General features: G+C 44.2%; 5 protein-coding genes across 5 annotated transcripts; 3 read left to right on the forward strand and 2 right to left on the reverse strand.

Moving 5' to 3' along the window:
* Positions 1–10,635: 10,635 nt before the first annotated feature.
* KY384_007884 (uncharacterized protein) lies at positions 10,636–13,223 on the forward strand (the record flags this gene model as incomplete). The annotated part of the gene is made up of 4 exons (XM_044816373.1): positions 10,636–10,731; positions 10,787–11,399; positions 11,561–12,167; positions 12,215–13,223. The coding sequence occupies 4 exons, from the start codon at positions 10,636–10,638 to the stop codon at positions 13,221–13,223; spliced, it is 2,325 nt and encodes a 774-aa protein (XP_044667013.1).
* A 583-nt stretch (positions 13,224–13,806) lies between these two features.
* Positions 13,807–14,716, forward strand: KY384_007885 (uncharacterized protein; the record flags this gene model as incomplete). Its single annotated transcript, XM_044816374.1, has 3 exons — positions 13,807–13,848; positions 13,920–14,221; positions 14,299–14,716. 3 exons carry the CDS (start codon positions 13,807–13,809, stop codon positions 14,714–14,716), a joined length of 762 nt encoding a protein of 253 aa, XP_044667014.1.
* A 1,096-nt stretch (positions 14,717–15,812) lies between these two features.
* KY384_007886 (uncharacterized protein) lies at positions 15,813–17,331 on the forward strand (the record flags this gene model as incomplete). The annotated part of the gene is made up of 3 exons (XM_044816375.1): positions 15,813–16,434; positions 16,557–17,212; positions 17,239–17,331. 3 exons carry the CDS (start codon positions 15,813–15,815, stop codon positions 17,329–17,331), a joined length of 1,371 nt encoding a protein of 456 aa, XP_044667015.1.
* Positions 17,332–17,731: 400 nt separating this feature from the next.
* Positions 17,732–21,331, reverse strand: KY384_007887 (uncharacterized protein; the record flags this gene model as incomplete). The annotated part of the gene is made up of 1 exon (XM_044816376.1): positions 17,732–21,331. The coding sequence occupies one exon, from the start codon at positions 21,329–21,331 to the stop codon at positions 17,732–17,734; it is 3,600 nt and encodes a 1,199-aa protein (XP_044667016.1).
* Positions 21,332–21,495: 164 nt separating this feature from the next.
* On the reverse strand, positions 21,496–22,304 carry KY384_007888 (uncharacterized protein; the record flags this gene model as incomplete). The annotated part of the gene is made up of 3 exons (XM_044816377.1): positions 21,496–21,850; positions 21,913–22,239; positions 22,291–22,304. 3 exons carry the CDS (start codon positions 22,302–22,304, stop codon positions 21,496–21,498), a joined length of 696 nt encoding a protein of 231 aa, XP_044667017.1.
* Positions 22,305–25,488: the final 3,184 nt, after the last annotated feature.

Genomic DNA, 25,488 nt, shown 5'->3' on the forward strand with positions numbered 1-25,488 from the left:
CTGCTTTATATAGATATTCAAGCAAGGACTAACCAAATTAAAGTATATATTAACTGCTTAGCTAATAACTAAAACTGCTTCCTAAGTAATATTGCTAAAAATACTTCTAAGCTACATTATAATAATGCACTTAGGGCACCTAGTTAGTAGATAGTACTAGAAGTAGGGTGCAACGCATTCGATACAAAGCTATTTATTAAGATTATAAATACTATAATTAAAAATAAACTCTATAAGCAAATACTAGACTTAATCTACTAATAGGTTAATAAAGCAGTTATAATAGATATATCGATTCCCCCTATGCTTTTAAACTAACCTTATTAAAAGGCTAGCCTATAGACTTTAATCTATACTATCTACTAACTTAAAAATAGAAATATAAAGATCTTTATTTATTATAAATAGGAGGTTATATTCTTCTAAAGAGGACAAGAATAGTTTAAAGTATTTAGTACGCTTGTAAGGATTTAGATACTAACTTTTAAAGTAGTAATAAGTTCTATAAGAACTAAAGAAGTATAGCTTAAGCCTAGCAATATTTAATACTAGAAAGCTTTTACTTTACTTTTCTATGCTGCTAACTTAACTTATAAAACTTTTAATTTACTTAATTAGGTTGTCTATATAAAGTAGCTTAAAGAAACCCTAGGTCCTAATAAGAAATAGACTTTAGTAGTTATTAAGTTTAACTTTGCTAAACTAGTAAATAAAGCTATAATTTAGAAATTCTACTTTAAAAGCAGTTTATATAAAATTAAGCAATATACCCGCAATAGCAAGTTATAGTAGTACTTTCGCTACTAGAACTACAGCTACTATATTTATTAATATAATATTATAAATAAAACTAAAGCTAAGTATAAAATATATATAGGCTAGTATAGCAAAAACAAGTATAACGCTAAATTTAATAGGTGTGCTATTTGCAAAAGCAAATATTAAGCTATAAGTAATGCTTACTTTATCTAAAAAGTTAAAGTTAGGAAGTATAAAAAAGCGTAGGTATTAAAGAATTCTATATACCCTATAAAGACAAAGCCTACACTTTTACTTAATAAGCCCTTTACTGCTATTAAACCTAAACTAACTACCCCCTAGCTTACTAATAGAGTACGTTAAGAGGAAAAAACGTAGTAAGAAAAAAAAAAAAATACCTACTAATATATATTTAATAAAAGAAAAGACTAACCCCTAGCTTATACCCCTTACTATAGATATAGAGAAATAGATACTAGAGACTCTATAGGAGATAATAAAGAAGGAGATAGCAAATATACTTACTAAAATGTTTGCCTAGTAATAAATACTAATAGTAGTATTAAAAGATAGGAAAAAGAAAGCTATAAAGCTTTTGTTAAGTAGCTTAGATACCTACTTTAGCTAAAAGACTACGACTACAATATAAGCTAGGTAGTAAGCTATATAAAAGCTGCTGCTTTAGAAAAGAAAAAAGATAAAGGGCCTATCTAACCCTAATAAAAGCTAAGGAATTAAAGGTAATATTAACGTATTATAAAATATAAATAAAAATATTAATAAATATATTAATAAACAAACCCCTAAACCTACTAAAAGGAAATTATATTCTAAATTAGGTATAAAAGAAGATATAGCCCTTAATACTAAATTTTTATTAAAATCTTTATTTTCTTCCAACTCTTCCTTAACTAACTTTTATAAGATAAATAACAAAAAGCTGCTATAGAACAAATTACTATATAATAAAGACCTAACTTTTTTTAATAATTACCTTTATTCCCTTAGCTAGCTACTAGAAATCTTTTTAACCCTAAAGAAAAAGACTGCCTACTAATATATAATATTAAAGACTTTTTTTAGCTTTTAATCTACTATAATTCTAATTATAATACTAAAACCTATCTAATAAGTTATATAGTATAATTTCAATTTTTTAATATAACTACGCTTAATTAAAAGTAGGAGTTATAGCTAGACTACTCTATGACTTTAGGATCCTATTAGTCTATAATATTATAATAATAAAAAAGCTTTAAAAGAATAGTTTTACTTTAATAATATATACTTTTTTATTACTTAACTAGTAGTTAGTCTACCCTAATACTTCCAACTATAAAAGTATTTCCTAAGTCTGCTTTTATTATAATAAACTTTGTTTTAGCCCCTATAGATTAGAATTTATATTTTATAGTAGGGACTTAATAACTATACAAATTAACCTTAATATTATTACTAATAAATAAAGCGAATATAGCAGTAGCAACAATTATATATAAATTTATAATATATATAATAAGCTAGATACTTCTTTATATTAAACCCTAGTAGCACTAAGGGAGGCTTTTTATAAACTAAACTATATTATTAAACCTAAGGAAGACAAATAAATATAAGAGATTGTCTTAGGCAACTTTAATATATATTACCTATAATAAAGTAGCAACTATATTTCCCTAGACTCTTATAGCGATAAACTTCTCAATATAATTAACAAGTTTAGCTTTATCTAATATATCTTTAAGGGCGCTATTATATATAAATCTTATATATATAATATACCCTAAACCCTAGACTTTTATTTTATAATTAGAGATATAGCTAACTATATCTTAGAGTATAAAGTTTAAATAAATCTAGAGCAAAACTTAGACTATTTCTTAATCTTTATAATCCTTAATATAAAAATTGCTTTAGAACTACTAAAAAGGAAACTCTACTAGGAAGCTACTAATATCCCTAAGCTACTTAATAAATTTAAAACTAGAATAGCAGCTATTGATTTAGGCTTAGAAGCCCTATAGTCTACAATAGACCTAGATATCGCAATAGAAAATATTGCAATAGCTATCTCCTAAGCTATAGCTATAGCTATCCCTAAGTTGAATATTACTTAGTAGTTAAAGCTAAAGTAAACTAAAGAATATAGCGAAGCTTATATAGCTACTTATTAAAAACAATATATATATTAATAAATCTAGAAAATATAAATTGCCCCCCTACACCTAGTAGAAATAGCTAAATAAAAGTAAAAAATATAGAGCTATCTTAAAGTCTTACTTATTAAAAGGGCTTTTAAAAACTTTTACTATAAGAAAATAAAAAAAATAAAAGGGGATATAGGTAAGGTATAGAAGCTAGCTAAGTAAATAAACAACTATAATAGCCTACTTAGACTATATATACTAGCGCTTATAAAACTAGATAGGATACCTATTATAGAAAAGGAGGCTAAAGCTAAATTCTTTACTATATTATTCTTTTTAAAACTATTAAATATAAACCTTATAGACTTAGAAAGCTATGCTTACCTAATACTAATCTATATATAGCTTATGCAGCTATATAAAGTAGAAAACGTAATTAGGGACATATTGACTATTAAAGCCCCTAGCTTAAATAAGATTATTAATAAAGCTTTTATACTTCTCCTACTAGTACTAGGGCTAGTGCTTTAAGCCCTCTTCTAAGCATATATTAAGCAATCCTACTACTTATTATACTTTAGGAAATCGACTATAATCTCTTTATAAAAATTTAGAAAAGAGTTATATTCGGTACCTAAAGCTTACTAACTAATTGTTTTACTTAATATAATTAGTAAAGCCTTTAAGGCAATTATAGCTAACTGCTTTACTTAGGTAGCTAAATTATTTAACTTCCTACCCGACTTTTATTTAAAGGGGAGGAAAAGTATCTTAGCTAAAATAGCTATCTACGTCTTTTTTGAAAAGATCTATATAATATAGGAGAAGAAAAAGATAGTTAGCTTTCTTTTTTAAATGTTTCTAGCGTATTTAATAATGTTTCTTACTACTAATTGCTCTATAACCTCTATAAGCAAAAAGTAGGCAATATAATCTTAAAATAGATTAAAAGCTTTATTAGCGGTAGAGAAACTAAGCTTTAGCTACTAGACTTTATTTTAAATTAAATCTAAATAAAGACTAAAATCCCTTAAGGCTCCTTTTTATCTCTAATCTTATACTTATTTTATAACTTTAACCTCCTAAATATTTTTAATAATATTTAAACCGACTTTCTAGCTACTAGCTATATTAATAATATAGTAGTTTTTATTTCTAGACTATCTTTATAAAATAACTTTATTAAACTTAAGGATCTCTATAACTAAGTAATAGATTAGTTAAAAGGTTATACTTCTATCTTTAACTTAAAGAAATACTAGCTAGTATACTTCTATAAGCGCGGGCGCAAGTCTAAGGAAGCTAAGATTAGGGCAGAGTACAATTTTGCTTTCTTAGAAGTAACTATTAAAACTATAGACAGCTATAAATACCTTAAGATTATAATAAATAGACAACTAAAATAGTATACCTACTTTAGCTATATAGAAGCAAAGGCTATTAAGCGTCTAGTATCTCTTTAGGCGATTACCGCCTCTATATAGGGGGTTAGCGTCTATAAGATATAGGAAGTATATTAAGCTACTATTTTCCTACTGTTCCTATATTACGTATTAGTATAGTATGTCCCTAGAGAAAGTCGTAAGTATACAAGCAATTAAAAACGCATCTTTAAGACCTTTAATAAGATTTAGAGGAAAGCTACCTAAATTATTAGCAGCGCTTTTAAAACAATATTTCTAGCAGCATTAGAAGTTGAATTCTATATTGCTTTAATCGAATCTGCCCTCGAATATATAATTAATAATACCCTACTAAAAGTTTATTCAAATTATATATTTAATAAAATTGTATAAATCCGTATAAATACCCTCGCCGCAGACTTTAATATATAGCTTAGCAAAAAACACTTTACTAAGCTTAGCCCTCTTAGGAAGCTAAAGACTTAGTATTAAAAACTCTTTTACTAGCTTTTAACGAACTTTAAAAAGAAATAAGTATTTATTAAGCCTTCTTAATAGGGGCCGATTTTTATTTTAATCTTTAATAATAATAAACTCGTAGTAATTAAATATAACTATATTCTCTAGAACCTAAAGAATATTACTATTTATATAGATAGGAGCGGTATTAATAATATAATAGGGGCTACTACTGTCTAGATAATAGGGATAAGCCTAAATTAGCTGCCGCTAGCAATAGTATACTAGATAGCTTATTTTAGTTTAATACAATAGTTTATAGTATACTTAAGTAAGTTATATAGTATTATTATAGCCCTTGAAATAGTTTAGGACCTAGATATTTTAGCCTACTTAGTGTATATTTTTATTAATAATTAGGCAATAATTCAATTTTTATACTGCCTAAAAAATTAATTAAAGCAATACCTACTTAAGAGAATCGTAGAATTATACTACTTTTTAGGCAGGAATATCCGTTTATACTAGATCCTAGTATATATTAGTGTGCTAGGGAATAAGGTAGCAGATATAGCAGCGAAAAAGGCTATTAAATAGAGGAAGTCTAGCTTTAGACCTTAGGCAAATACCCCTAGATACCTGCTAAACCTAACTTTAGCTGCAAAACCTCGGACCTAGAACTAGACTAAAGCTAAATAGGAAAAGAAATAAAAGAATAAATATACTAGATAAGTATCTTTCTAATTAACGAAGTAGCCTATAAAGAATATACTAACTAAGTTTATATATATAAAGAGGCTAAAAGCCTCTATACTAGTTTAGATATATACTAGCAAAATAAGCTTAAACTTATATTTCTATATAATTAAGCAAAGTAATATTAAGAAGTATAGCTGCAAAGGGACAAAGATAGTCTAATATATACTTCTATAATGCCTAAAGTAAATAAGCTTATAAAAGCGGTATTTTAGTAATATAGTAGTAAGTAACTTATCGAAAATACTAAGTAATCCTACTTTAGCCTAGAAATTTATATTAATAATAAAAGATATAAAGCTGCTACTATAATTTAGGTAGTACTTTAAAGACTCTATTGCAGATTTCAATAAAAACAAAAAGAACTAGCCTTAATAGGCATTTAGATATTGTAGAGCTAAAACCCCTAGAAGTATAACTTGAACTTAACCTAGCGCTTTACTTAAAGCGTATAAAAAGACTTATATAAAGCTTAAGGCCTTATATGTTTATATTCTAGAAATATTATAAAATACTAACTGTTACGCCCCGCAGGACTTACAGCGCACGGACACTCGTTACTGGCTCGGTTAGGCAACCAACTACGCATCGCTTGCAGCGCTCGCAGCGAACGCAGTGCTCGCAGTTCTGCCAACTGCGAGCAGCCCGCACAGTGCGAGCACCTTTAGATATATAATGTTACTCCTTTCGCGATAGATAGTTTGCTCCTTAGTTGTTAATACATTTATTACTGAATACCCTAACGGAGCTCTACGTATAAATCGCATTACTGTTGCAGTGTTTAGGCTCGCTATTCAGAGCTTACCTTCTTTTGCGTCTATAGCTTGTCACTACCTGCTAAGCCAACCTAGCTTGTATACGAACCAAGCTAGTCGTTGCACGGCCCTTGCATAGGCAAATAACCGTTATACTTTAATAACTCTGTTATAGACGAAAAACGAATTTTCGTCGATGTTACCCTAGATAGGTCGCTAACCAGGGCGTTGCTGGACTCGGGAGCCACTATGAATATAATGTCCTAAGATTATGCCACACAGATAGGCGTGCCTTTAACTAGGAAAACGCATCCGTATACAATGGGCTTAATCAAGCAAGGGGAAGCGCTCTCAGTCAAGTAGGAAACCAAGGAAATACTAATAACGAGTAACAAGCACAAGGAAAGAATAAGGTTCGACATCTATCAAGGATTAAGAGACGTTTACCTAGGTGCACCTTGGTTCAAAAAATGGAATCCAATACTGAATTGGAAAGCTATAACCGTAAAGATAAAAAGCCGACTACTCAGAAGACCTGAGAGTTCGGTCAGCGCAAATGGAACAAAGATAGGATTCCCTGCCCGGAAATACTGGATAAGAATAAGGCGGGAAGCAGCAGCATGCAAGAGAATCCCGACCGAATACAATGACTTCTTGGATGTGCTAAAGGAACCCGAAGGAGGGTTGCCTCTCCCTGAGCATACGGAAGATAATTACGAAATCATAATCGATGATCTAAGCCAGCTAAAGGCTGGACCTATATATAGGTTGATATATGAAGAATCTAAAGTATTGAAAGAATATCTGGACAAGAACCTGAAAAGAGGGTATATATCAGAATCAAAATCGAATATCGGACAGCCGATTATTTTCGTAAAGAAGAAGGATAGAAGTTTGCGGCTTTACGTGGATTACAGAAGGATCAACAAACTTACAAAAAGGGATCGGTACCCCCTACCCCTTATTTACGAGCTGAAGGACAGGTTCGCGAAGGCAAAGGTGTTTACCTATCTTGACCTAAGGGATGCCTTTAACCTGGTGAGGGTAAAGAGAGGGGACGAGTAGAAAACCGCATTCAAAACAAAGTTTGGGTTGTACGAATATAACGTAATGCCCTTCGGGCTTACGAACGCCCCGGCAACGCTGCAAAAGATCGTTAACAAAGCATTGTACCGGTTACTAGACAGAAACGTTGTCGCTTACATAGACGATATCCTGATATATTCGGAAGACATAGAATTATACGTAAAACACGTACGAGAAGTTCTCCAAATCTTCAAAGAAAAGAACTTAAGAGTTAAGTACGAAAAATCAACATTCTATACTAAGGAAGTGGACTTCCTTGGGTTTACAATTACGCTAGGGAAAGTCGCGATGCAACACGATAAGTTGGAAGCTATTAGGGACTACCCGGAACCTAAGTCCCTTAAAGACTTGCAGTCGTTCCTTGGTTTTACAGGGTTTTACCAACACATAGTAGGAGGATATGCTGGAATAGTTGCACCGTTGTTAGATATGCTGAAGAAGGAGGTCGGATTCCACTGGAATTACGTACTAAAGTAAGCCTTTAAAAAGCTAAAAGATGCGTTCGCTTTAGAAGAAGCGCTGGGACTTTACGACCCAGATAGGGAATCTACAATTCATGCCGACGCGTCAGACAGAGCAATCGGAGCCTGCATATCGCAGGATAAGAAACCGATAGCCTACTATTCCAGGAAATTAACACTACTAGAAGTGAATTATACAATAACAGATAAAGAAATGTTGGCTATAATAGCATTATTACAACACTGGAGAATGTATACAGAAGGCTGTAAGCACCCTGTCAGGGTAATGACGGACTATAAGAATCTCCTGCCATTACTGGACAACAAAGAGTTAAACTAAAAGCAGAGCAGATAGATAGAAACAATAGCTAGGTTCGACTTCTACATCGAACATATCAAAGGAACAGAAAACACCGTAGCGGATGCATTAAGTCGCAGAAGCGATTATAATATAGCGCCTAGGGAAAATAGACTAATGCTCCAGCAGACAACAAGAGGGCTGGAGGCAGCAGAACTCTCAGAAGATACGCGAAGGATTATCGCGGAAAATTATAGCTCGAGAATAACAGGACACTAGGGAATGCTCAAGACATGCAAAAGGATCTAAGAAAAGACAAATTAGAAAGGCATAAGAAATAACGTAGAAAAATTTATCGCCGGTTGCGAAATTTGCCAGGTCTTTAAGAAACGAGGAAAAAGGGTAGTAACAAAATACTATGCGGTAGAAGTGCCCGAAAAGCCCTTCGACATAATAGCTATAGACTTTGTTACTGGATTTCCAGAGTCCGCAGATCCGATTACAGGGGTTCTATACGACATAATAGCTACAATTATCGACAAATTCTCCAAATTCGCTAAGTTCGTACCTTGCTGTACAACAATAGACGCACCGGACTTGGCGAAACTCCTTATAAGGGAATAGTTCTGCGATAAAGGACTTCCTTCAAAAATAATAACGGATTGGGACAAACTTTTTACGTCTGCGTTCTTTAAAGGACTGTAAGAGGCCTTGGAAATAGGAACGGGAATGTCAATGTCGTTCTATCCCTAATCCAACAGGCAGACAGAACGAATGAACCAAACCCTAGAAGGATACCTAAGAACGTTTTGTGCGGATGAACAGCACAATTAGGCAGAGTTGCTGCCTACAGCGCAGATGGCAATAAACTCTTCATAGAACAAAGACCTAAAGAGTACCCTGAACGAGGTACTCTAGGGAACGAGCATTAGGATAGGAAAAACCGACACTGGAGCACTAGCGGTCAACAGCTTCGTTAATAATAAGGCCAGGTGCTGGGAGAAATTGAAGGAACGACTTAATAGAGGAAAAACGCTTATGGAAAAGAAGAAAAATAAAGGACGAAAACCTACAATCTTGAAGCTAGGCAATCTCGTGTACCTTAGCACCGAGAACCTAACAGATAACAAACTCGAAAAACCGTATATAGGGGCGTTCGAAGTCAAGAAAGTCAAGGATGCAGTAGTAACACTAAGCTTACTACAAATAAAGACGTTTCCAAAGTTCTACGCTTCGCTGCTAAGGGTTGTACTACCTGGAGCAAAGCTGGCAACATTATGGAACTATGCTAACAAAGAGGAGTTTAAGGTGGAAAAAATACTAGAGGAGTCCGATAGCGGACAATTCCTAGTAAAGTGGAAAGGATGCCTAAGTTCGGAAAACACATAGGAGCCACGTTCTAACCTTAAAAACGCCTAGAGCGCCTTGAGGAAGTTTAGGAAGTAACATAGGGGGGTAGTATTACGCCCTGCAGGACTCACAGCGCACGGATACTCGTTATTGGCTCAGTTAGGCAACCAACTACGCATTGCTCGCAGCGCTCGCAGCGAACGCAGTACTCGCAGTTCTGCTAACTGCGAGCAGCCCGTACAGTGCGAGCACCTTTGGATATATAATGTCACTCCTTTTGCGATAGATAGTTTGCTCCTTAGTTATTAATACATTTATTACTGAATACCCTAACAGAGCTCTACGTATAAATCGCATTACTATCGCAGTGTTCAGGCTCGCCGTTCAGAGCTTACCTTCTCTTGCGTCTGTAGCTCGTCACTACCTGCCAAGCCAACCTAGCTTGTACACGAACCAAGCTAGTTGTTGCACGGCCCTTGCATAGGCAAACGACCGTTACACTAACCTGCAGACTAAACCGAGACTATTTACTACTAGAGGAGATAAGAGGGACAATTAAATAATTAGAAACATATATTATATATATATATATATAAAAGAAGAATTAAGAAGGTATATATATACCCTTAGCAGTAGCTACAAGTAGATACCGCTATAGATATATTGGATATAGGGGTAAATAGTAGCTAGGGACGGTCTATTAGGGGGGTAAATATATTAAGCTATATAAGCAAGTAGTTGCTAGCGATAGTAGGTAATAGGATATCTAGCTGAGCGCTGAGCTGCAAGTATACACTAAAGGACGTTGTCGCGAAGGCAACTACTATGTAGAAGTGTATTTACAGTTCCACGTATATTTAGATTATAGTCGAGATAGAGCCGACCAATCAGATAGAATGCCGCATAAGCTTAATAAGCTTGGGTCGGACTATGAATACAACCAACCAACCAACCAACCAACCAACCTTGCTCACGAAACATCCACGGTTTCACACCATTTAGCCTGGTAGAATTGCTTATCTATTTCGTGAGCGACAAGACTCTCATTATGAGGACAATGGCCTCTTCGATGTTCCCTTGCTCTCATTGCGATATGACTTGACGCTTTCTATGTGCCTTTCCCTCAATCCCTCTACCATCTCTGTCCTGCTCTCGTCAACGATGGCAGAAGCGATGCCTGCCTTCTATATATGCCATGATGATGTCAAGCGTACGGCAGTGACTCACATACTTCTCAGTGAAGCCCAAGCTTGTGATGTATGTATGAACGAAAGCTTTTCCTACTTCGCAAATTAGCTAATTCCGCAGCCAGTACAATACATTGACGACTACCATCACTACAGACGTCTTTCAGGCACGGGTGAGAGCTTTGCTTTCCAGTACCCTATACGGTGACCCAGCCGAAAGCTCCTCCGGCCCATCTGTGCCAATTGTGCCTCCTTTGACCAAGGATGATACATATCTTGCGCCTGAGACCATTACACCCCAATTGCTGGGAGTCGTAAGTCCTTGGATAGATTTATGCTCCCCCGATCCGATCATTCACAACATATCACGACAAATTTTTAAAATGGAAGTTGCATTCGCAGCCTTTTGTGGTCTTAATGCTCTTGTTGTACCTGCGCCACAGACGTACAGCAAAAGGAAAGATGGTCTCGTACAATATGCCAATGCCATACAGGAAGCACTAGAGATTGGAGCGTATATCCATTTCTCGATTTGCACGCCATTGATGGATAGTGGCGAGAATCAGGGACCCTCTGATAGCAGCATCGGCGTTTTAGGCAGACAAGAGTACCTCAAGAACGCGGAGGTACCATCTCCGCCCTTGACAGACGGGGAAAGCAAGCACAACTTCTTTGGCAGCTGGGATGCATGGGATACAATCAGGTCCATCTGCAAGTACAATGCTAGACTGCTTGTAGGTAAGAATGACATCGTGCGTCTCCTTTCAAACGAACATCCCTAAGTTTTTCTCTACTCTTTGGATCCTCAAAATGACCCCTCGCGAATTCCCATCCTAAGGGTGCCGTACCTGCTGCTCCTGTACGCATTCGTTGAATTTGGAGGCTGATAAGAGCCCCAGATCTTGTGATACCTCGCAAACTCCCTCCTTCAGATGTCTGTCTGCGATGGATGTCTGAGCCCCTGCGCATTCTTTCGATCGATGCATCAACCTTCTACCCCAACCCTTCAGGCTATCCAAGCTTGACAGCAAATCATAGGATGCTGATCAATCAATACATGGGTCTCCGCCATGCGCCTTGCATCTTGCTGACCGGGATTGACCCGATATCCAGTGAAACGCTCACGACGACTAGCAGCTCGGGACAAGTAACTCCAGGCGTTTTCCCAACTCCGAGTGAAGCCCAAGCGAATGAGGCTCGACGCAGGTCTACCAAGTTGGCGCCTCAGCGGTATGATCCACTTGCTCACATCAGGTATCTTCGCTGGCTCCAATCAGAGCAGCCGAAGAAGACATATCTCGAAGTACAAGGTGAAGGTTACCAGGACTATTTGCAAGCGCCTCTTCAACCCTTGACAGATAATCTTGAGAGTATGACTTATGAGGTTTTCGAGAAGGACCCTGTGAAATACGATCTTTACGAGCAAGCAATATCGAATGCTCTGAATGACTGGCGAAGCCAGAATAAGCCCCCTACAGTCAAGGCCAACCCGTGGTCGTGGCTGTTGTAGGAGCTGGCCGCGGCCCACTTGTCACTCGAGCTTTGAATGCAAGTCAAGCGACGAACGTGCCGATTGAACTTTGGGCTTTGGAGAAGAATCCGAATGCATGTGTGATGCTCCAGCGTCAAAATGCCGTCTTCTGGAACAATCAAGTCCGTCTTGTAAGTTCCGACATGCGACAATGGAAAGGGCCTGAAAGACTGGATGAAGGGGCGTCGACATTGGTCAACGGGGCTCCTCAGAGCTCACGCGACTCTCAGCCTTACCGAATCAACATTGTCATCTCTGAGCTTCTGGGATCGTTCGGAGACAACGAACTGTCCCCAGAATGTCTGGATGGTATTGTTCATCTGCTTGATTCTACAAATGGCATTTCCATTCCTGCATCATACTCTACCTACCTGACGCCCATAGCGGCTCCAAGGTTACACGCCGACATCGCTGCGAGAGCAATCACTGACCCGTCAGCGTCAACTACACCCTATGTCGTCCTGTTACAGTCTTTTGACTACCTCAGCAGACAACAGCAGTCTATCTCCGGCCCATTTGATTCCTCAACCTCACCAACCACTGACGCTAGACAACCCTCATCAGGTAGCCGTGCTAGCTCTTTCATGTCAAGCCCTCCGCCAACAATCTACGAGGCATGGTCCTTCAGCCACGCTCACAACTCTACTAACACCTCATCATCTAACATGCACAACAACCGCCATTCCTCTCTCACCTTCCCCCTAACCAACCGCGGAATTTGTCATGGCCTAGCAGGCTACTTCGAAAGTGTTCTCTATCCTGCCTCAGCCAACAAGCCAGCCGTGGAGCTCTCTACCAACCCTCTCACAATGGAGCAAAAAAGCTCCAACATGATGAGTTGGTTCCCAATATTCTTTCCACTGAAGACGCCGTTGTACGCGCCTGATGGGGGTGAATTGATTGTGAGCATGTGGCGGAAGACTGATGGACGGGGAGTGTGGTATGAGTGGGTGATTGAGGTTTGGGGCGACAAAGAGAGATTGGGGGTTAGTGATATGATGAGCTCGAAAGAGAAAGCTTGCTTGATGTGATGCGATTTACATTGAAATGAAGGAGTGGGTTGAGGTAGTTAGTGGAGAGATATGTTCGGACGACATGGAGGACAGAGGGGAACCATCTTGACGAATGAGATGTATTGGATGCTATACGATAGCAAGTTGACCAAAAGTTGGAGATCACAGTTGCGAGTTGAAGCGCATGCTGAGCGTGCAAAGCACGATTGCATTGCTTAGACTAATCAATTAATAGTATACGTCTTAGTGCTCACCTTTCCTGCCCTTGCGGACGCTTTCTTTCTTCCTTATCCCGTTCTTGCATTCGCAATTTCCCAGTGACCACTGTATCGTATGCCAGTATTGCCTATTCGGCTTTGCGTCTATTCATCCGAACTAGAAGTATATTGCTGCAGTCGGCAAACATGGCGCCGAAGCACGAGATCGCTTACCAACCAACTTCGACGTCTGCAAATGACGGAATTCAATGATTATTGAACGCTACCCCACTAGAGCCGCATATATATGTCCAGATCATGGGTTCATGCTCCTTGACCATTGAGCCAAACACATGCACCCTACCACTCGTCTCTTTTCCATAGCCTCCCAGGTCACCTCCAGAATGTCGAAATCGATTGCAATCATCGCGGGCGTTGGACCAGGCGTACGTACCAGCTTCCTTCGCGGACGACTCCTACTACTATATACAACGACGACTGACCACAAATCCTCCAGACCGGCGCAGCAATAGCACGCCAATTCGCCAGCAACTACCCAGTCGTCCTCCTCTCCCGCAAGCCTGAGAACTACGAACCACTCGTTAAAGAACTCAAAGACGCCGGAAAAGACGCTTTTGGTGTTAGCACCGATGTCTCGGACTCCAGCTCTGTCAAGTCCTGCATTGAGGCCGTGAAAAAGCAGTATGGCAACGACGTGAAGGCCGCTGCGGCGATCTACAATGCCAGCGGGGGCTTTGTGAGGAAGCCATTCCTCGAGCTTACGGAGGCGGATTTGGAGGGGAGCTGGGCAGGCACTGTGTAGGTTCCTTTGATCTCCGATTGCTTCTGTCTACTCTACTGAAAGAGCAGCAAAGCTGACTAAGACACAAATACAGCAAAGGCGCATTCAACTTCACCCAAGCAGTCCTCCCCCTCCTCACGCCCGCCTCTGCCTCCGCTACCCCACCAAAAGAATCCCACGGCCCTCCCACCCTCATCTTCACAGGCGCCACCGCCTCCGTCAAAGGCTCCGCGAACTTCTCCATCTTCGCGGCACCGAAGTTCGCCGTGCGTGCCATGTCGCAGAGTCTGGCGCGGGAGTACGGACCCAAGGGCGTGCATGTCGCCCACGCGATTATTGATGGTGTGATTGATATTCCACGGACGAAAGAGTGGGCGTTGCCAGAGGGGGGAAAGATTAGGCCAGAGGGCATCGCGGAGGCGTATTGGTGGTTGCATGGGCAGGATAGGACGGGGGTGGACTTGGGAGGTGGACTTGAGGCCGGGAATAGAGAAGTGGTGAGAAGGGAGTGAAGGCGAGAAGAAGGGGGGTTGAATAGGATGATAGTATGGTAGGTGTTGGTTTCATTTTTCACTATCATTAAGCATCTCAAATGAAGCTTTAATTCAGGTTGTATGAGCTTTCCATCTCCCGATGGAGATCATAGCCATATTCGAATCTTTTCGTATGACCGAGTTGCGTTCTCCGCCTCTACTCTCTTTCTTTCTCGTACACAGCTCATCTATTTTTTGGATAATTCACCATTACCCAATCATCCCGTCCCCATCACCTCCCTCTCTTCCCAGCCAGCTTTCCGCCTCCCCAGCACAAACCCTCGCCCACCTTATCCCTCAATTGTACAGTAGAACCTAATGAACTTCATTCCTTTAGCACTCTCAAGTCTTCGATCCCGCCCGTGAATGCTTCCCGTCCCCCTTCCCCACGCCCACAGCCTTCTGTCCTTTCTGTAGTCCAGCTGTCACAGCGGATGACGGAGAGTCCTTCGCGTTCACCTCCAGGAAATGATATAGTACTACCAGAAGCATGGAGATAGAGCCAAGGAAAATGGCTAGGGAATTGAGCCCGTCGTCTGAGATCATTTCTGTGTTTGAGTGATAGGCGAAGGATTTTCTGAACAGATGAAACGGTGATTGGTCTGAGAAGAGCGTGAGGTGTTCTAACGAGAGTGGTGGTTGATCAGTAGGTGTCTTTTGCTGGTGTGATTGGCGCTATTAAGGAGGCTTCGAGAATGGGTCGATGGCGCAAAGTTTTGCGACAGAGAATGAGGCAGAGGTCACAGCTTTGCAAAGGTGTGATAGTCAATTGATCGGCAGTCAGTTGAATGCAATTGTAGTCGTAATATCGAGAAAGTGAATAAAAGAAGTGACAGGTGAGAGTTGTCCGCAAATATACGGCGCTAGTCGGGCCAGCCGCACATGGCAATCGAGGCTGGACTCACTGCCACTTGCACGATCTTACAAACAACCACCGAGTTCAATTCATACGCAATTTTGGATTGTGTAGGAGTACTTTCTAGATCTGTGCTACATTTTGCCCCCTTTGCACGACCGTCAACGACATCAGACGAAAAGACATCCACCTAATCCAAGCGTCCGACCGCCCCTCACAATGCCGCCCAAGAAAGGGAAAGGCGAGCAGCCGAAGGAGAAGAAGGTGGCAGTGGACAAGGTAAATGTTGCCCATAGCCCCCTCTACATGCTCCCACTGACCCAAATCGCAGACCTTTGGCATGAAAAACGTACATCCCCTTCAAAAAGATCAAACGACACCTACCTGCCCTCTTCACCCCCTCCCAATCCTACCACACTAACCCCCCTCCCTCCACAGAAAAAAGGCGCCCAAGCCCAAAAAACCATCGCTCAAATTGCGCAACAAACCTCACAGGCCCAAACGCCCGAGCAAAAACGCAAAGCGGCCGAAAAAGCCGCTCGCGAAAAAGAAAAAGCTGCTTCTGAGCAAGCCAAAAAAGAGGCCGCTGAACTATTTAAACCGATACAAGTGCAGAAAGTGCCGTTCGGCGTGGACCCGAAGACGGTGGTGTGTCAATTCTTCAAGTCGGGCAACTGCGAGAAGGGGAAACGGTGTAAATTCAGTCATGATTTGGATGTGGGGAGAAGGGGGGCGAAGAGGAGTCTGTATACGGATACGAGGGACGGGGAGGAGGAAGGCGAGGGTGGGGAAGAGGAGCAGAAGAAGAAGGAGGAGGAGGATATGGCTGAGTGGGATGAGGGTTAGTTTTTTCCTTTCCATTAATGCCTCTTTACCCTCTGAGACCCTGTCGTGCCTACGGAGGATCTATTTACGTATCGAGGGAAATGGACTGGACATGCTAACACCACTGGAACCAACCAGCCAAACTCCGCCAAGTCGTCCTCTCCAAGCACGGAAACCCACGCGCCACAACGGACAAAATCTGCAAATTCTTCATCTCCGCCGTCGAGGAGGGGAAATACGGCTGGTTCTGGAGCTGTCCAAACGGCGGCGATAAATGCATGTACCGACACTCTTTACCGCCGGGCTTCATCCTGCGCACGAAAGAGCAGCGCGCCGCAGAAAAGGCGTTGATGGATAAGAGTCCGCTGAATACACTTACACTGGAAGATTTTCTGGAGATAGAGAGGGGTAAGCTGGTTGGGGAGGGGACGAAGGTGACGGAAGAAACGTTTGCGGAGTGGAAGGCGAAGAGGCTGGATAAGCGGGCTGCGGAGGAGGAGGCGAGGAGGCAGAAGGACGCGACGGGACGGGCGATGTTTGAGGCTGGGGGGTGGGAGGAGAGTGAAGGGGAGAGCGAGAGTGAAGGGAGTGAGGACGGTGATGGAGATGAGGATGGCGGTGGTGAGGGGTGGAATATGGAGGAGATGAGGCGGGAGACGGAGCGGTTGAAGGAAGATACGGAACGGAGGCGGATTGAAGGGTTAGGGGGGCAGGTTGCTATTGAGAAAGGTGGCGGTGGAAAGGTGAACGGGGAAGAGGGAGGCGAAGGGGAGGGGGAGGACGGAGCAGTCGGGGTGAGAGAATCATAGTCTTCATAAAGTTGAATTACATATCCTCGCCAAATAGAAGAGAAGCTCATAGTCACACCTCGAGTAAGAAAGTACAAAAGCCATACACACGCACGGTGCCGTGAGGCTGTTCGAAGCTGTAGTAATGCCGGCTTCCCTTACCCATGCCACCCTCTTCCTTGAATGTTTGGCCCGTTTACCGCAATACCGCTCGCTCGCTCACCCAATGCTAACATCACAAACCCATATCATATCAATGCTCACTGTCCTCGACACAAGCCACTATCCACGAATATATTCTCTCCTGTGAGAGTCAAGGATTGACAAGAATGGTAAGGATGAAATGAAGACGCCGTCGCTGTGCCAAAATCGTTTGTTGGGACTGGTACCCTAGACAGACTCATAACGAAGGATAAGGAAAACCGAGTTGCCAAGGACGTTGAATTTGGTTACGTTGCCATGTGAGTGAGAGAGCGTCGTGATTCCAAAAGAATTCAACGTCGAATGGGATTAAAGGCGATATATCTAGAAGTATAGCGGCGGCACACTCTCATACGAACTCGGACCATTAGGCGTCGGTTGCTGCTGCAGTTGCTCCGTTCCCTTTGCATTCCTTCCGCGAGAATTGCTCCTCAGCCGTCCCGTAATACCCTTGAATCCGCTCTTGAAATTTTCGCTCCTGCCCCGCTTGTGTTGACTTCCCGCGCCGCCGTCTGACGGAGGTGGCGAGCGCGTTGAATGAGGCGGCGGGGATCGCGCCGTGACAGCTGGCGGGGCGGGTGGAACTTCCACAACATTTGCTTCGTCGCCTGGTTCGTCGTCGAGAACTATGTTGATGGCGCCGACATTACTGTTGCTGCTTAGAGAGCTGTTTTCGGGATCTCTTGGTGCTGGCGGGGGCGGAGGTGGTGGAGGTGGGGCTTGCATGTTCAGGTGCTGGAGTTCTGGGAGGAGTGGAGGAGGAGCTAGTTCGCTTGCTCTGTAGGGGTGGCTGTCGGCGTAGAGGGTCTCATCGATACCTGCCGTAACAGGTGGGTGCTTCGCTGCATTCGCGTCCGATGAGCCCTTTCGTCGATGCTGCCCGATACTTCCGAGGGGTTGAAATTGGCTAGGACGCCTCTCTGGATTCAGACCCCTGTGAAAGGCGGGATGATTAGGCAAATGTTCAGGCATAGGAAGACGTGGCTGTTCAGGAATGGGAGCGGACATTGAGCGAGGTATGTCGCGCATTGGACCTCCAGCATAATACAACTCGGGAATATTTTGCACGTCTCCAGGAATTTCCGGGACAGCGGGGATGCTGTCGGTATCCTTACTGTCATATCTTGGATGGCGCATAGCTCGAGGCGTAGCGGGTAGACCGTATGATGGTGCAACTGTCGCTGCTCCTGCTCGGCTGCCTCTATCGCTATACACGGAATTTGCTGAGTTTGGTGGGAACCGATCCGAGGTGGCTGAGCGTTGATAGCTAGACGGGCTGTTGGTCAAGTCTGTCTGTGCACGACCGAACGGGCTCGGCCTTGAGACGTCCTCAGGTCGCAGAATTGGTGGTGCTTCTGGATTTCTGAGCAAAGACTCTCGCCGCGCCTCAAGCTCCCTGGCGGCAAGCTCCTTCCGCCGAACCTCTTGGGCTGTAAAACCACGGCCAGCTGCCTCTGTCTGCTTTACGAGCTGATCAGAATTGCGCCTTGGCTCAACAGCAGAGCGTGGCTCATCAATTTCGGAAGCACGAGCTGAGCGAGCTTCTGTATGACGCCTTCGGCGATCAGTCGAAGCACGGGAGACGCCTCGATCTGAAGGCCGCCTACTGCCACTCCGATGTCTGGATCTAATCCGTTCACGGTTGGCTGCTACAATGCGGAATGGATCAGTCTCGTCATCGCTGCTATGATAAGTCCCAGTTCGAGGAGATAATGGGAGCGGAGAAGGTGGCGACCCTGCTGCAGAGCCTGCGCGATTTTTTGATTGACTTCGTCCTCGACGCTTCGATTCAAGCCTTCCTCGTGGGCTCTGTTGGCGACTGCTGACTCTGCTGTGTGTTGTACTTGCGTATTGGCTGTCCAATTGACCACTTGGCGACCGGTTGCGGATCGTTCTCTCCGAAAGCTCTGACACTTTTGAACCGGAACGATACTTTTGGCTCACTTGTCGTCCGCCAAAAGCATCACGAGCAGTCTTGCTCTCGCTACTAGTCGTAATGGCATCGCTTGGTAATCCCTCAGCTTCGTACTGGTAATGATCTGGTGACATTGGTACTGGCGAAGACGGAGATCGCTTAGCAGGTCGGACGTACTTCCTGCCGTCTCTTCCTCTGTCTTCAGACTGCTCGCTCTGTCGATGGCCATCCAACGCTTTGCGCTCGCTTCGTCCTTCTCTACTTTCTTGCCGTTTCTTGTGCTTATACCTTCGAGAATGATTCGATGCGGCATCTACACTACGTATGTATTCGTCAATACTCCGACCACTAACGCTCGGACTTTTGGCTGAAGCTCCATAGCTCGCACCACTGAGTGAAGGACTCTTCGCGCTCGCGCTTGTGTCACTTCTGCCAGTCCTGAGGCCGCCTGAGTATGCCGAGCTAAGTGTGTTGGACGTCTTAAGCTCCGACGAGCCCATGACGATATCGCCCTTCGAGACAAACGAAGTTGTCTGTATTTGCTCCTGCGAAGGCATGCGTATATGGAGCCCCTCGGGTTTACGGTCCTTCGAGTGCTGACGAGACCGAGACTGCTTCTCTTGAAAGGCGGTGAAAGCATCTTGCGCGGGGTTTGGCAGCACAGTTGTTCGTATTGAGGTCTGTGGTATCGCCGTACTAGGGGTCTTGTTGATAGGTGTGCTTACTGGGGTATATCTTGCAGAGCTCAGGAGTGGCGGGAGATCTTCCACCTGCGATTGCTGCCTCTGCGCTTGGGCCGGTTGCGACTTCGTCAGTCTTTCTCGTTCTCTCTCAAAGTCCGAGCCGGAGTTGTCGGGCGTGGGTAGCTTCGAAGGCCTTGGAAAGGCAGGGACATTCACGTCCACTGGGGTCTCCCCAATAGAAGGCAGTCGCTGTCGGTAGCCGCCAGGCGTGGCTGCACGACGGGACATAAACCCACCGGGTGTTGCACCCTCAGATATAGCAGACTCGGCAATGGGCGTAATCCCAGGAGCCATTGTCGGAGTTCGATCGATCGAGAGAGGTTCCGCGCCTCCGAACCGCCATTGAGCTTGATTTTTGGTATTTTCAAAAGATGTAATGACCTTGAGCGAAGAATTCTTCGCGGTCATTCTTTGTGTTGGTCTTCTGTCGAGGGGAGGTGACGACGGTGGGCTGAGCATGCTTGAGATGGTCGAAGGAGCTTGGGAGGACGAGTCCAACACTCTCGGGGACGGAGAGCCCCATGGAATTGGTGGCTCGACGCCGGTGCAGGTAAAACATCGAATGGCAAGCTGTTGTTGTGAGTTTTCAACCACAAACTCTCCCCATCGCCTGACCAGATGGGCTTGTCGCTGCCAGTCCAGGGGGAAGATGAGGCATGTCAATAGAATAGCTTCCATAAAAAAGCATCTTTCCACGTAAACTTCGACGGCATCCTCTCGATCCCCAAGACCGAGGAGGATAGTAGCTGATGTGTGAAAATCTCCTTGCTGGAGCAGCCTCTGCACAAAAGCCTGACCCATTTTGCCCATTGGATTAGAACCTCCCATTTGACTTAGAGCGAGGACCATCCAGTCTGATGAGCTGACATTACCCGAAGCAATGGCAGACGCCATCATATCTGAATCAACCTCACCAAGCCATTTCGATAGCAATACGGCGCTGGTGGACCCAGGCTGATGAAAGCTCAGCTCGTCCCTGATCAGGGGCTCGATATCGTCTTCCCAACCAAACACAATGCTCAGCATTCGCCTCCGCAATTCGTCTGTAGTCATGTTCTCCTGATCTATGGGCTGAGCTGGCTCATAAGCCATGTTGGCGAGCCGAATGCGTGTTCGTGGAAACAGATCAACAAAAGCGTCTTCCGGACTCCTGATTACTTCATTCCGTAGACGAGAGTTCTTCGATCGACGCCCGGAAGATGTGATCGACATTGTCGAAGGATAGAACGAGGTGCCCCCGGAGAACGTACTTTCCCGACCAATCATTGAAGGAGATGCCGTAGAAAAGGTCGTTCCGCTTGCTGCGCGAGTGGAGATGGAGGGGAGGTGGCGTGGATATCCTAAACGGTTAGAGGTGGTACTCATCGATTCCGCACGACTACTTGTGGAAACGGGACTTGACAGTGTGGACCGGTCTCGTTGGGCTTGCTCTATTGCCGACATATCGCCCGCGTTCCGTTGAATCGTAGACAGTGTCGCAGGACCTCTGCTGCTCTCAGACTGTCGAGAGGGGGCCGGACAGGCATCGGAGGTGCAGTTCCTGGTATATGATGGCCCTGAGATCGTGCTGACTTGTGGGGTGCCAACGGAGGATCCATCGGCAGATATTGCCTCTCCTTGACCAATTGAGGTGGTGATAGGTCATACTGCCGTATCGTAAAGTCTTTGCAAAGGGTGAAGAGTGTTGCGGTTGGCCCATAATTAGCAAGCCCTTTTACTTCACCAATGCTTGGAATTGGTTCAAAAGCGACATGCTTGGTCCTGACGTCCCATATCCAGCACTCCCTACAATTGCCCCAGGTCAGTAAAGGACAAGGGAACCGGCACAAATTGCACAATGCACGTACCCGTCTTGGTACTGTATGACCCTTCCATTCTTTGACCAAGCAGACCAATTGACCCCAAGCTCAACATTATCACCTCTCTTCAGAATACGAATAGTTTTAGGCGTTTCAGCAGTAGCTGGCTTCGCAACGCTCCAGACCCGTAGATCTCCATCAGCAAATTGGGAGGCAAGCATATCAGACTTTTGCTTAGTAGAAGATGCATGCCAAGCTAAATTGACAATAGGCGACGGCGAGCGCTGAGTGGTCAACGTATGAATAATATTGAAAGCAGGTTGCGCGCCAGGTACGACTTGCATGGTGCCGATGAGAATAGATCCATTCTTGTAACTAGACATCGATTAGTGGATTGCTCGATTAACACCCCGTTGACACAGGTACGGACCCAAGGGCATATGTTTGACAGTCCGTAGCGGGCGCGATCGCTGTAATAGGATCGAAGATTGTCTTCGCAGATATATGTTCTGAAGTTGGTGGCTCGAAGGCCACAATACTTCCTTGGGCATTGCCTGTAGGTTGTAAGTGCGAAGCCTCTCAAATCTTACGCAGATCATACCAAAAGCAATATTTCCGTTCCTCATCCATGCCGCAACCTTCAAAGCTTCATATGATATGAATCTCGATATCTCTTCACCCGTTTGTATTTCCCACACAATAGCAGTCAAGCCAGCATCGTAGCTGACGCAGTACCTTCCCGTTCCTCTGTCACTTACATTGTCGACCGCCAATAGCAAAACTTTTTCATGGTGCTTCTCGAAGCGCCTGGCAAGCTTCAATGTATCATGATGGAGGACCACAATGGCAGTTCCTTGTGTGTATAAGAACGAAGATCCAGTTGCTGCACAGGGCTCAAGATCGCTGTCTTCAGTCCGAGGATCGATCGGTGTCGCTGGTCGAATATCTCTGCGATATCTCGACCCAGCTGATGAGGATGAATGCTGCCTCGCCAAGCGTCCTAGGGACATGGCGGGGAGGTCTTCCCTGGCGACGAAGCCCGCCCTTGCTCTTGCAACTATTCGAAAACTTGTGCTGGAGGGCGCGCCCTTGCTCGAATCGATGGAGGGGCTTTCTAGTGTAGGAGAGCCATGCGCGGCGTGGGATGTAAGGAGGTTTGACAGTCGCTAGGATTGCTGCAGGTAATGTTCGTAAAACGGAGGTTGGTGTGGGTAAGTGAAACAAGAGCGTCTGCAAGTCAATTCGCGGCTAGCACCTGCTCTCCCTCGACCTCATGCACGTCTTGGGGCGCAAGATGCACGAAGGAGGGGTAGCAAAAGCGCAGCCGACGAAAGCAGATGGAAGGTGCTGCAAGGGGGGGTGAAAAGAGGGCTGAGAGATATATGTTTCAGGAACAAGCCATGAGAATGCTTGAGATTAATCTCGGAATAGAAATGATGCCGGGGTTTTTCCCAATCGATGCAGGTACTCGAAGCTTTTCCGATGGCGGAGCCAAAGAGCAGTCGGCGCTTGACCCTCGATATCTGACGAGGTCAAGGCGAGGTCAGGCGTGTCGAAACCCCGTGACTGCGGCGGGTTGGCATTGATGGGCAAGAAGAAGGATTCAGAGATTCAATGGGATGCTGACGGGAGGGTCTAGAGGCGTAGTGAGGAGTGATCGATAGCCCGAAACAGCGAAATGGACGAACCAAGGTAGAGTATCAACCTCGAGCATATTTGCAGATAGGTTGACTTTGGGCGTCTGGGGTCCCCTACTCGTCAAGCTCGTATGCCGTTTGTTCTTGCTCCAGCTAAAGAATTGGCACAGGCCGCCTGGCTGAGGCTGGCGAGGAGACTTGAAGGAGAGCATGGTGAAGCGACCGATTGTGACTGTTGGCGTACACGCTTGTGATGCAGAGCGTGTGATTTCAGGTACGGTGAGGAAGGAATGAGGATGCAATTGGCTAGACAGAGGAGGCACTATGTCCCTTGTCGAACGCTTATGCAGGAAAAGAGGCATTTCGGAGCCTGATTGGCCTCAGCAGCTGCAAGTAGGGGCGCTTAGGGCAAGTATCGATGGTTCCGCGAGTCCATAGACGGCAAGGAGGCCAAGTAGCCTCGCATGATTTACTTTTTATAAATCCATAGGATTTTCGTCTTTTAGGAGTGGTTGTCGTGAAAAGACAATGCGATTGTCGTTTGGCTATGAATATCTCAAATACTGGGACGGGTATTCCAGAGCCATGGGCGAGGCACGCGAGAGGCTTGAGATGAGCCTGATAAGGCTCATCCCTGTGAACCCCGCATAATGCATCACGCCAGCGCAGGGAGGAATCTGGATCGGGGCGGCGAAACTACGGGCCCTCGCTACGGCTACGACCGTGGGATACCCCCAAAACAGCGAAAATCACCCAGAACCATTGCACAACCAAATCAAGTCACAAATGATAATAATAGGTTGACAATTTTCACGTTGTATTTTGATAATCATTATTGTGGCTAGATCTTGTTTAAGCGCTTCTGATCACTGATCGACGACACTATCTAGGCGCTGCATCTTCGTCGTCGCCTCTGAAAATCATACAAGCAGCTGTCTGTTTGCGCATTGCTCCTCCCCCCGCGACTCAACGGCCCTCCAACATCTTGACCGAGGGCACTGGAGACAGCCACCGGCATTCACCATGCAACTCGTTTGATAGCGTTCCTGCAGTCATGCCCAAAAACAGACAAGATTCAGTCAAGAAGTCGCTCCGTTCTTCCCCCCATAGTCTAGGGCCTGCTTCTGCCGTAGCCGCCGGGAGAGACGGGGGTAAGGACAAGGGAGGGCGATCGCGTTTTGAAATTGCGCGCATTTCAACCCTTTCCTGACCTGGTCCCGCCACTCCTGTTCTAATTTCATTTCTCATCACTTCTTATTAAGCCTCCGAGTCCGCATCCATCGTGCGCTGGCACCGCATTCGAGACTCGGCCATGCTGATCGGTCGCAACATTGTCGCATCGCTCTGGTTTTGGATGTGACTGATATAGCGATACGCTGTGCTCCCGTTCAGTCTTCGTGATGATGTCTGTCACTGTCTAGACAGACTGTCAGACCTCGGTGACAGCGGCACTTGTGTCCATAAGGCTGTGGGTGCTGTGCGATGTGATCGACGCCTTGGTGAGAAAAATGTCGAAAGCGTTAAACTAAAGGCTGGACGCTGCCAATGCACGCGCTCATCAAAATGAAAGGTTTGAATGATGTCGTCGATATCAAAAACAAAAAAGATCGCCGTTGGTCTTCGCGGCAGTGGGTATCATTGGGTATCACAATATCGTTGCTCGTAATTCATTAATAAGGGGTATCACATTTTGCAAGTCGCTCAAAGAATCGCTCATCCTGTTTCCGCGTTAGCATTGTCACATTGCCTTTTGGAGAAAAACGACTCACCAGAAAACATATGCAGTCATAGCTCATTAGGTTGCCACTCTACTCCTCCGCGATCGGGCTCATACTGATGACGACCTTCTTCTTAGCTTCTCTACTCCTTCTCCTCCGGCCTGCCGGCTTTGCGACGACCGACCTTCGTTGCGCGATTTGAAGAGGAGGTAGTTCCCTCTCCGAAGGTTGTGGAGGTGGTGCACGGCCATAGCCCTGTGCGGCAAAGT

Source organism: Bacidia gigantensis (assembly GCF_019456465.1).
Source record: "Bacidia gigantensis strain McMullin 20006 chromosome Unknown contig_278, whole genome shotgun sequence".
NCBI classification, from domain to species: domain Eukaryota; kingdom Fungi; phylum Ascomycota; class Lecanoromycetes; order Lecanorales; family Ramalinaceae; genus Bacidia; species Bacidia gigantensis.